This window comes from Bidens hawaiensis, unplaced genomic scaffold (genome assembly GCF_021521415.1).
Source record: "Bidens hawaiensis isolate Kalapana, Puna unplaced genomic scaffold, B.hawaiensis_p1.1 tig00054765_1, whole genome shotgun sequence".
NCBI classification, from domain to species: domain Eukaryota; kingdom Viridiplantae; phylum Streptophyta; class Magnoliopsida; order Asterales; family Asteraceae; genus Bidens; species Bidens hawaiensis.
Genome location: NW_027506301.1, coordinates 5,670 through 17,673, shown reverse-complemented (window position 1 = coordinate 17,673; position 12,004 = coordinate 5,670). Strand labels below are relative to the sequence as shown.

At 36.8% G+C, this 12,004-nt stretch overlaps 1 protein-coding gene and 1 pseudogene across 2 annotated transcripts; both read right to left on the bottom strand.

Moving 5' to 3' along the window:
• Nucleotides 1–3,543: 3,543 nt before the first annotated feature.
• On the bottom strand, nucleotides 3,544–4,900 carry LOC143617419 (uncharacterized). Its single transcript, XM_077089985.1, has 3 exons — nucleotides 4,408–4,900; nucleotides 3,917–3,980; nucleotides 3,544–3,830 (listed from the first exon to the last, which is right to left on the bottom strand). Exons 1-3 carry the CDS (start codon nucleotides 4,723–4,725, stop codon nucleotides 3,661–3,663), a joined length of 552 nt encoding a protein of 183 aa, XP_076946100.1. The 5' UTR covers nucleotides 4,726–4,900; the 3' UTR covers nucleotides 3,544–3,660.
• Nucleotides 4,901–6,342: 1,442 nt separating this feature from the next.
• Nucleotides 6,343–11,514, bottom strand: LOC143617413 (potassium transporter 2-like; annotated as a pseudogene). The gene is made up of 9 exons (XR_013150827.1): nucleotides 11,001–11,514; nucleotides 10,634–10,868; nucleotides 9,749–9,994; nucleotides 9,612–9,665; nucleotides 9,279–9,539; nucleotides 9,012–9,064; nucleotides 8,217–8,334; nucleotides 7,876–8,130; nucleotides 6,343–7,529 (listed from the first exon to the last, which is right to left on the bottom strand). The product of XR_013150827.1 is annotated as a potassium transporter 2-like (transcript).
• Between the last annotated feature and the right edge of the window lie 490 nt (nucleotides 11,515–12,004).

Here is a 12,004-nt window from a genome sequence, read left to right as displayed (position 1 = left end):
ATCAGATTCTTGTACTCAGGTCGGTCCCAATTGACCTCCACTTCGTCAATATTTGGAGGCAAAGGCTGATTAGCCATCACTTCAGCAAGAAATATAGAACAACGAGCAATCGTGAGAAAAAGTTGAATGGTTAATCGGAGCTTAAAGAAGAAAAAGAAAGACAATATTTGGAAATCAAAGGCGATAAAACTTCCAAAAGAAGGTAACTTCCACTATTTATACTCATCGCAATTAATGCGATGGGATATGAAAAGTGGAGAGAGAACATCGGGATCCAATCGGCAGATGCCACGTCATGCGAGAAATTCGAAAAAGCAAAAAGGTGAACAGTCGGGTACAGTGACAGCGGACATAAATGTCACATTTCCTGACACACGCGCCTGCAAGTTGTCACATTGTACTATCGGTATGGCTATCCATTACAAAATGTCTTCACCACAACTTGCAAATTTTAGAAAAATCCCCAAAAACACCGTTAAGTCCAAAATTTCACCCGCATAAAAATTCTTCATGCAGAAGAAACATTGGACTGGGGGGACTTATAGAGGTAGGGTACCAAAAAGACCCAAATATCCTTAAGAACCCCCCGCGGGTCAGAGGATTCATCCTCGTAAGACACCCGTAGAACATATGAATCACCCGCATAACCGTTTAAGGAAGGAACACCCATATGACCTATGCGGAAGCATCCCGGCACCCTCAGAAGTCATCCGCAGGACAAAGCATTCGTCCGCTTGGATGACCAGGAGTTAATGCCTCAGGACAGCTGTAATTAACAAACTATTTTCTAGAAGATTTACCAAGATGCTTTCTTGGGCAATACGTGATCTCTTGGCCAATAAATAAAGGACACCTGGCAAGGCCGTTATAACCGTGTACATGGCCAGGGTTATTTATCATCCTATCTAATAAGGACGTGTGTCCAGGTTGTTATACATGCACATGCAACGTATTACTGAACATATCATTTGAGGACACGTGTCCAGGTGGTTACAAGAGCATCTTCTGAAAAGGACAGCTGGCCCAATCACCTTTCCACATCCTTCAGCTATAGATACTCTCTCAATCTTCATGAGGTATTCATTCACTCCCACTGTATTCTCTCTATATACTTAAGCACTTTATCTCCTTCAGAACTGTACTTATTCTCACGTCGGATGATGGTTACCGGAAGACCCCCCCTCTTGTCCTTCCCGTAACGAGCTCACGGTGTTGGTTTTGCAGGTTTACGTCACTGGACGTTGGGAAGTTGTGCTCATATCGTGTTGGTTGTTATCGCGTCCTAACCTGTTGACTCATCAGATCCGAGACCCATTAAGAGGATCAGATCCGTGTTTCTTCACTAGCTAACTCATTAATTAAAAAAAAAAGAAAAAGAAATTGCAATCAGGAGATCAAAAACTCAAAAAGTACTTGTAGCTCCCCTCTACCCCATCCATGGATCATATTTCAGTCAGTGAGAAGTTTTTTGCGCTCTCTTCATAAGATCACATTGAGGACAAAACACCTCTGGTCTGGTCTTGTCTAACATTTATAATTTAGAGAAAATTCCAATTTGCCTCCCTGAAATATATCGGCGGGATATGGATTAGCCACTGAAAACTAATTTGCGCATTATGGACGTCTGTTATATTTTGACGGGGCAATATGTGCCATTCCGTCATGTTGACCGTTAGTTGACTGACCAAAAAATGGTGAAATTACCATTTTACCCATGAGCGTATAATTAATTTAAAACTAATAATTCTATATATCATGTGGAGTGGGGTTCGAATCCCCCGACCTGCTCTTTAACAACCAACAAAACTAACCATTTGAAGTAAGCCAACATTTGTTATACATATACAATATGAATTATATATACCTTCTTAACATTAATGTGTGATGTTTGTTTATCATCATAATCATATATATCATCATTAAAACGAACCGATTTTTAGCAAAATTTAAACCCGAAACCACCAAAACGAACCGATTTTTAACAAATTTTAAACCCGAAACCACCAAAACGAACTGTTTTTTGGTTGTTTCGGGTTATATTTTAGCTAAAAAACGGGGCGTTTGGGTTGTTTGGGGTTGTTTTTTAGCTAAAAATGGGTCGTTTCGGGTTGTTTCGGCTTGTATTTTTAGCTAAAAAACGGTTCGTTTTGGTTGTTTCGGGTTTAAAGTTTGTTAAAAAACGGTTCATTTTGGTTGTTTCGGGTTTAAAGTTTGTTAAAAAACGGCCTGTTTCGGGTTTAAAGTTTGTTAAAAACGGCCCGTTTGGGTTGTTTCGGGTTGTTTTTAGCTAAAATATAACCCGAAACAACCAAAACGGCCCACTTTTTAACAAACTTTAAACCCGAAACAACCAAACGGGCCCGTTTTTTTAACAAACTTTAAACCCGAAACAACCAAAACGGGCCGTATTTTTGCTCAAATATAACCCGGAACAACCAAAACGGCCCGTTTTGTAAGTAAAATGTAACCCGAAAAACCAAAACGAGCTATTTTTTAACAAACTTTTAACCCGAAACAACCCAAAACGGCCCGTTTTTTAGATACAATATAACCCGAAACAACCCGAACCCGAACCGCAACACAATGAAGACAAACAATTCTTTTATATATCTAACACGAACACAAAATACATATATCAAAATACCCGAATTATAAACTTCGGGATTTCACATACATAACATACTAATTAGTTTTCACCCGAATTATAAACTTCAGGTTTTCACAAAGGTAGGCGACGGAGAACCGGCCCAAAGTTCCAAATCCGGTTGAAATTAATTGTGTTTTGACTCGCAAATTTGGCCAAAACACGAGCCGATATTTCACTATTCCGGACCCGGAATCGGAGATTCACTTCAATTGGCACTCCAAACACGGCCCGATTGAAGCTCAGGTTGATGGTGAGAGCCATTGTAGCGACGGGAAGCGACGGCGACGGGAGAACCGTGTGGGACGTGATGGTGGCTACGGTGGATGGTGGCTACGATCGACGGGGAGGAAGTTGAGAAGAAAGTGGCCGGCTACGGTTCGGGTTTGAGTGGGTGGTCTTGGATGAAGATGTAGGTATGTGTATATATATATATATATATATATATATATTAAGTATAGAGGAAGGAAGATGAGAGGAGTAAGGAAAAGGAAGGAGAGGAGGAAATTGTGGTGGAGAATGGGGGTAAAGAAACCGAAGGAAGGAGGAAGAAAAAAATACCTGGTAGTCGGACTGCCATTTTTCACAGCAAGCTGGTTTTTTCAAGCTTTTGAAAAATATAATAGTCAGAAGGGCACAGACTGAGCGGCCAATTTTCTCTATGTAAAAAGTCTAAAACACCCTCCTTCTCAACGGTCATTAACGGAAATAAATGACAGAATGGCACAGATTGCCCCGCCAAAATATAACAGATGTCCACAATGCGCAAATTAGTTTTCAGTGGCTAATCCATATCCCGCGATATATTTCAGGGAGGTAAATTGGAATTTTCTCTGTAATTTATATAGTTGTAAACACAAATCCGCACTGAATATAAGGAAAAACCCAAACACATTACTGTTTTAAGCACCCTTGAATTGAACTACAAGGTTATAAACACGATTAACAATCATGTAATAATTCAAGATGTATATATACTATTGATTTTCCAATTGCAACAACAAAAGTTTATATGTTTAACCAGAAAATAGCCTAGTAAAAAAGTTTCCAGATTTAGCCTTTTCCAAACATGCCACATGAACATATCTTCCAGCCTTGTCCACTTGCCTTGGCTCACCCCTTGTGTCTTTCTTGCACACTTTACATGTCTTGTCTACCCACCCTTCTTCAACATATGCACCATCCACTAAACAAATAACAAAATCAAGATAAGGGTAAAATAGGTCATTCCTACTCCTAGTTTCATATTTCTAAGGTTATAGGGTAACTTACCTTCAACATATGATTTGAAGAAATCTTTATAAGTCCCTCCGATCTTCCTCCTAAGAGCCCCATACTACAAACACAAACCATTTACAAAAATTAAGACACATTTGATGCGTTAAAATTTACAAGATTTGTCTATTTGGTTTACGTGTTGAAATTAGAATATGAATTCAATGGATGATATTGTCAAATTGACATGTTTTGGGCTCATTTTGTAACAAGGTCATCTGCCTAGTAGTCAGCACAAGTTGTATTCTACCCGACCCTATTAATTAGCAGGGTATTGGTGGAATCTCGTGACTTTTACTGTAACAAATTCTCACGGTACCAAAAAGTGATTTGGGCACATAAACCAACCGATTCACGAAAACTAATACCTATCCTATTAGTTCAAAAACAACAAGAACCTATAATAGAACAGACACCCGATTAAAGAAATCTAACAAACCAAAAACCACTAGAAAGTACTTAAACGAATCGTGCCAAGAATAAAGTACCTGTTCTCTGCTCATTCTTTCTCCAGATTGAGTTGCTGACCTGGCATCTTCAATAAGCTGTGCATCTTCAGCTGATCTAACTTGAGCAAAATCCAGAGCTTCTGTCACACTTTCAAACAGATTCTGCTTTCTTTTCTTAGTCTTTTCTTCTTCTTCTTCACCATCATCATCTTTGTAACCTTTCTCTGTCTTTGATGCAAGAAGTTTGAACTTGTTATAAGAATTTGGTAGGCTGAGGTTTTGTTTTTGTTTTGACAAGGTGAAGTTAGAACCAGCAAAAGCAGGTGATATGGGAACTGCCCTTAGCCCCATCCCCATGCTTATTATGCTTTTACCCTTTGGTGATAATATGAAGTTTGAAACCAAATTCACACACAAATGCCCTTTTTATACTTTACTTTCTATCCAACTATTTCATGGATGGTGTACAACTGGTTTGATTATTATTCTTAGGAAAATGGCAAAATAGTTTTTTAAGCATAAGTTATGAGTTAGTAACTGTTTATGTAAACCGCATTTAATACATAACTTAATTTATGTAAGTAAATAAAAATAGTACCTATACAAGTTTTGTTATTTTAAATACTATTTAATATTATTTTCTATTTAAAATTTATTAAAGTTAATATTAATACTGAAAATTTGTAACTACCTTTTAATTTGTTTGTTGTATATTATTTTGGGTGGAGATGATGTAATGTAACTGGAAAGTGGAAACTTTTGGTGGTTATGTATGATATTCTTGGGAGACTGTGACCATCCAAAGTTTGCCACGTGTCACTTAATAACATATGGTTTATGAGATGCTACGTGGCCCTTTGGCTGACTGTTGAAATTGAGAGGAGCAATTTTGCTTGTCCTTTGTTGTAACTTGTAACTTGTAAGCGCCACACTTGACTGCTTGAGGTTTTGGATTGTCAAATGCATATATCATATATGCAATAGTATTCATATGTAGATGTGCATTGATACATGTACATATGCATTCACTTGGTGGTTTACTTTCTGTTAGTTGGCTCCGAACAAATCTACACCACTTCAAGAATGTAAACTCTTTTGAAACAAACTAAAATATAACATCTAAAATTCTAAATAATCAAATTAACTTAGTTATAATTCATTGTCAAGTTTCATTTTTTAATCGTAATTATAACAATATGTATGAATAACCTGATTATCAAAACGAAACATCAGTCAACCTTTGTATTATTTTAAAATACAATATTATTTATCAATAAAAACTTCGTTGTTCATGATGACAAACTGAACGGGTCGGGTGGGTTATGCGACACGATTTCAGTCAACATGAGTTCAAAGCAAACTCGACTTAGATCAATATATTCCATTTTTAAAAAGTACCCAAGAAGTTTCAAGTCTGAACGACATCTAGTCCAAATAGAGCTAGATTGAAATGAGGTGGTTAGGCAAAAAAAAGTAGCGAACTAGATTCACTCGTTATATTGTTTGTGGTGGCTAGTGGTGACGATTATGATGTGATGTTGGGGTGGTGGCATAGACGATGCGAGGGTGGTGTTGGGGGACGTATCAATGATGGCCACATCGACGACGGCTAGGTGGAAATGGCGATTGTGTCCGACAACGATTGTTTAGAGACAAATAAGTGTTGAAAACAATCAATGACTATGAATGGTGTTAACCTGTTTGAACATTTTAAGTTAACAAGTTTTATAATAGTAGACCCAAAAATCCGATGTCTAATAGACCCAAGTAGAACATAGTCTAATTTGACATTTTCTAAATAAATTTTTAATACGGATTATCTTTTTCCAAATCAACCACGTCACTTTTATAAATAACATATAGATTTAGATTAAAGAAAAGGCAAGGCTTGGATTCTTCTATCTTAGCTGAAATGGTGAATCTAGAGCAACATACAAGTTATTAAAGCAAAATTTAAGCTCTTTTAGGCTTTTAGCCCAAAGAAATGTACACAAACCATGTAAGAGCCTTCTATTAACATCAACTCAAAAGCTAGTTCCATACCATCCTATAATCAGTAACCATAAGTTTTATTATACAACATAAACCATACCAACTTCCAACAACGACACCGGAGGCACCTTCAACACCACATCTGCTCCCCGACAGTTCCGCCTCAGAAAATTATACCCGACATTAATCGCCACCCTCTTCCAAACCGAAGACCCCTGTTTCGCTTTAACATGCGAGTGACCCAGTATAAACGCAGTCCCACTCTGCTGAGCATCCAACAGATCCTGAACCTCTTCCCTCATTTGCAAGCCTTCTGGTTCGCCACATACATCATCAACATCAACCGCAAATGTCACGTGCCTTCTTTTCCACGTCATCCACGATGTCAGCAACGCTCTCCACCGTTTGAAAACTACCCGACACACTAACTTGCTGCAAACTATCCTCGTATTCAAAAGAGTTTGCGTTCCCGATTACCGCAAGCCGGCACTCTCCTGGTGACCGATTCGACTCATCTTCGTGGCCTGGGACAATGCTCGGTTCTGGTTCAGGGTGGGTCCAATCATAACGGATGAAATCAGCTATCCGGTTCACGAGTTCAGTCTCAAACGAGTCAACATCCTGATGAACATCTCGGTACCCGTACCGTATGATACATCTATACGATCGTAGACTGGCAGGTCCCACACGACCAATGAGGTACCTCTCGGCTGGTGGAATGAACGGGACAGGTACAAATTTCACACACACGAACACCAAGATTCGATGAAACGCGGGCAGATTGGTCACGAACCGTGAGAAGTTAGCCGGGATTCCCGATGTGAGATCTGTGAACACAAGCCCGATCCCAGGGACCCGAGAGATACCCAAACTCGGACCCAAAGCTAGTAGCCATTCTAACGAGACCTTATTTTGAAGGTCGTATTCATACTTTTTGGTAGTCGCGTAATGCCAAATGAACATTATCGTTACTAGAATAAGCGCTAAGAGAATCGGGAGCCACGCACCTTCACGGAATTTGACCAAAGAAGCCGAGAAATATAATAACTCTATCGACCCGAAAAAGAGCAAAAAGCAAAGAGCTAAAATTGGCGGTTTATTCCAACAAATAACAATTACTAATGAGGTTAAGCAAGTTGTAACCATCATTACAGCCATAACCGCCAGTCCTGCAAAAAAGTCAACAAACGCAACTATTACAACTCGACTATTTTTCTTTACTCGACCTGTTTGAGATAAAACACAGCTCAAATCAACAAATTCATAAGCAGACGGGCCAAAAAACAGCCTCTAGTCTAGACTTTGACTTTTGAGGTCAAACCTATTATTTTTTAAATTCAAATTAAATTCATAATTTCACAAATTTGACATCATGTTGTTAACTATCATAATACCTCTTATAAAGTTGAATACTGTAAAGCAAAATGATCTCAAAAACTTGATAAATTTGCAAAAATTATGAATTCAAAAGGTAGTAAATTTGACTGAATACAAAGAAAAATTTTTGTCACTGACCTGATGCGTTTCCCATATGTTTGGTGTCTCTGAACCCAATAGTGACAACAATGCATAGGATCATGAGAATCCAGTTGACTTCTGGGATGTAAATCTGACCATGTTTCTTGTCAGATGTGTGAACAACCTTAACTCTTGGAAAACAACCAAGTGATTGACTTTGGTTAATAATTGAGAATGTTCCACTAATGATTGCTTGACTCCCGACAACGGAGGCAAGAATGGCTATAATGAGCACGGGCCACCTTACACTTGCTGCATATGTTTCAATATCATGTTATTACATATAAGGAATTATTATACAAAAGTAACAAAACTTATGACCTCAGAAAGAAGAATACCTGGTACTGAGACATAGTAACTAATGTCGTGTGCGATTTGATGATGTTTTGATAAATAAGCGGCTTGCCCCATGTAACCTAAGATTAGTGCTGGATAAACAAGGAAAGTGAAAGCAATCTGCAAAAAAAGGCAATACATAACATAAATTCCAGTCCCACATGATGCCAACGAACTGAGCGATGCATGTTCATGTTTGTTTGTTTAACTTTAACCGAATAAACGATCGAACACAATCAACTAAACAAACGCATTTTTCTTGCCCGTGTTCTTTCATTAAGAAAAATCACGTGTTTGTGTTCGTTTATGTTTGCTTATTAAATATATAACCAAACAAACCTAAATGAACAAACATAACTGAACACATATGAAGCAACATATATGAGCGACCAACAAAGATAAGTAAACGTGAACATCTACCTGATAGGCCTAAAAGTTTAATAAAACTACACTAAATTATGACGATTCATATTTAATTTTATAAAATTAGACTAGACTGTAGTGAGCCTAAACTTTTTTTATTGAATACATAAACAAACGAACATTAACAAACGAGCATAAATGAACAAACATAAGAGAACGTAAATGAACGTTAACACATGTTTCGTTCTTTTAAGTAAATGACAATTTTATTGTTCATATTTGTTTGTGTATTGAATAAACGAACATAACCAAACTTCATGTCAAATAGTTCATTGAATGTCGGTTCGTTTACATGCCTAGAATCTAGATACCAGCAATGCCAAATGAAAAATCATTAACGAACACAAAATGGGATACAAGAATCTTAAAGGTACCTGAATTGCAGCATACGAGAAATGACCAAGGTCGGCAAACATGGCTTCCGAGCCTGCAAGCAAAGTTAATAAGTTATCCCCACATGGTATCTTGACTTTGGCCATTCCAATTCAAAGTTGGCATACATTTTTCTTTCTATATGCAGTACGTGTTAGCAGAGTAATTAGATTATCAAGATTTTTATCAACAAGTGGAAAAAGTTTGAATTTTGATATTATCAGATATCATTTAATAAGTCAAAAGACACATAGTTCATGAAGTTTTACCTGTAATGCATAATAAAATGCCCCCTAAAGACATCCATCCTCGTTTTTTTGTCTTCTTTAAAAACTTGTACATGTAGTAGGGTGAAAGAGCTTTATAAACATATGGGTCCCAGTAGAGTATATTATATAACCCGAGGCCACTGATGCATAGCAGCCATAACAGCACAATTGGCGCAAAAATAAAACCAATTTTATGTGAGCCATAATGTTGTATTGCAAATAAGCACACTAATATGAAGCAGGTAATCGGAATCACAGCATCTGCAAATAAAAGGGTACTTTTAGAATGTGCTTTCAAACACAATTATATTGTATTAATAATCTAACACTCACATTCATGGTGAGCTTTGGACATTGATAGCTCGAGCCCAGAAACAGCAGAAAAAACTGAAATTTTGAACAAAATTTGTTAATGATGGAAATATTAAACGAGAGATTTCATAAGTTTGGAATATGTTATAAAGTTTTACCAGAAATAACAGGAGTGAGTAGTCCATCTCCAATTACCATACAAGTGCCAAGAAGGACTAAAATTAGTAAAGCTGTATGCAAAGTTTTGTGCTTTTCAAGCAATTCTTTGAATTTTGACCCGTTTTCTCTTTTTGGAGGTTGCTCGAGCTTATATGTTGAGAGTGATTCATCAGCAGTTTGTCTGTTAGGTAGCAGACTTACTCTAGCATGCCGACATATTAACGAATAAAGTGCAAATGTTCCACCTATAGATTCATCAATATTATGCTTCAATCTAGATTCTGGAAACTAAATGCAGTGATTTACAAAAAAAAAAAAAAAGACTTGTCCTAAAAATGCACTATCCAAACTGACGTGTCAATGATGTCACACAGGCCATATTAAATTCCAAAAAATGGTCATATAGGTCGTATGAGGTGGTGTTAGCCAAATCATACGGCCTATATCTAACACCAAAATTACTGACGTGACCAGTGACAAATTCATATGGCTTGTTTGACCATTTTTACCCCTACGGAATGTATGATGTGACAGGCCCAGGTGTGTAGACTTGATTTTACATCATACAACCCATAAGACATTATATGACCTACATGATGTGACAGACACGCTGGTGTACAAATTTAGGGATGGTGCCTCTATAGCAATAAAAATCATTCTGCTCAAACTATACAACTTTCAAAATTAAATTTGAATATAACTATTTATTAGAAAATTAAAGAACCTTGACAAAAATTGTTTTGAGTTAATCCAACTCGACTCCTTTTGACCCGTACAAAAATGTAGCATGTTTCGGACACATGTTAGACTTTTAGTTAATGAGCCAAATAGTGTTACTCTTTAACGATCTGATATGCTAATTACTATCATAAACTTAAGTTTACCTTCGCCATTATCGTCAGCTCGAAGAACAATGAACACGTATTTGAACAAAGGAACGAGAGTTAATGTCCAGAAAACAAACGAAAGCACACCGAAAATCTCTTCATTTGTTTCCGAGTGATGAATGTCTTCTGCAAATGTGCTTTTATAAACATAAATTGGGGAAATGCTGAGGTCACCATAGACCACACCAAGACTTTGATAAGCTAACACCAATGTTGTCCTCCAATTATCCTTCTAAACACAGTTCAACAAACATATAATCATTTTCTTCATAGTTTTGTATTTTAACAGTAGTTTGATAACAACAACAAAAAAACAATATTTTGCAATATGCAAACCAATAATTCCAAAATCTGGTAGGCATACCTTAGAATTTCCCCAACACTTTTTGTCACCAAGATCCATCCTTTTCAAAAATCAAGATTCTCTTGAAGTTACCGATGATGAAGAAACAAGCTAAATGTAGATCTCAACTGCAATAAAACACATACAAGTTAAGCATTGTTCTTGAAAACAATTACTAAACCAAAAAGAGGGTTACCAGACTGATGACAAAAACATCAAGATTCAAGTGACAGCAACCAAGAAACAGTGACTCACATGACTGATGAACCAAAAACTTGAAAACCCATCAACTATAAAGTGAAACATCAAAAGGGGTTCAAGCAAAAAGACCCCAGGAGGCAAAATCGAATCAAAAAGGTTGTATTCTTGAAAAAGTAAATAAAAAAGTTGCAATTTTTATCAAGAAAACACTTTCTTGAATAAAAGTGAGTCTCAGTGTTGCAGAATATTTGACACAAATGGTGATTAAAATATAACAATTAATCAAGATCTTAAAAGTTCACTTCAAAACAAAAACAAGAGAATGTTGAGGAGGGCAAGAAAAACAAGCACAAGGAAAATTATGTGACTCCAACAGAAAACTGTATTATCAGTAGTCAAAATAGTGTACACTATTCAATGCAAGTTTCAAGGGCAAATTTGGTATTTACCTCACACAAACACACATAAGACATACAGTGCATACACGTGGGTTGGTGACAGAATAAATATACTCACTAATGTGACAAAGCACCGAATAATAGTTAAATAGTTTATTAAAGTTTGTAGAAGTGGGTAAGAAAATATATCCAAAAGGATACCACAACTTCCAATGTTGAAATAAAACACAAAACATAGTTCTTCTCTGAAGTTCAACAACAAGAAGACTATATATAATTCACAAAACATTGAATGCAATAATAAATAAAATGAAATAAGTATAGGTGAAGGTTGATCTTTGAGGGCGAAAATAAAATTGCTTATGATGTCATTTTCAACGAGGACCGTTGAAAAAGCAAAAGATCCTTAGCCCAATATTATTATTA

Coding starts and splice junctions, on each gene's coding strand:
- LOC143617419 (XM_077089985.1), bottom strand. CDS start 4,725: ATGGGGATGGGGCTAAGGGCAGTTCCCATATCACCTGCTTTTGCTGGT. Junction 3,981..4,407: donor AAAGAATGAGCAGAGAACAG/GTACTTTATTCT, acceptor TTGTGTTTGTAG/TATGGGGCTCTTAGGAGGAA. Junction 3,831..3,916: donor CTTCAAATCATATGTTGAAG/GTAAGTTACCCT, acceptor TTATTTGTTTAG/TGGATGGTGCATATGTTGAA.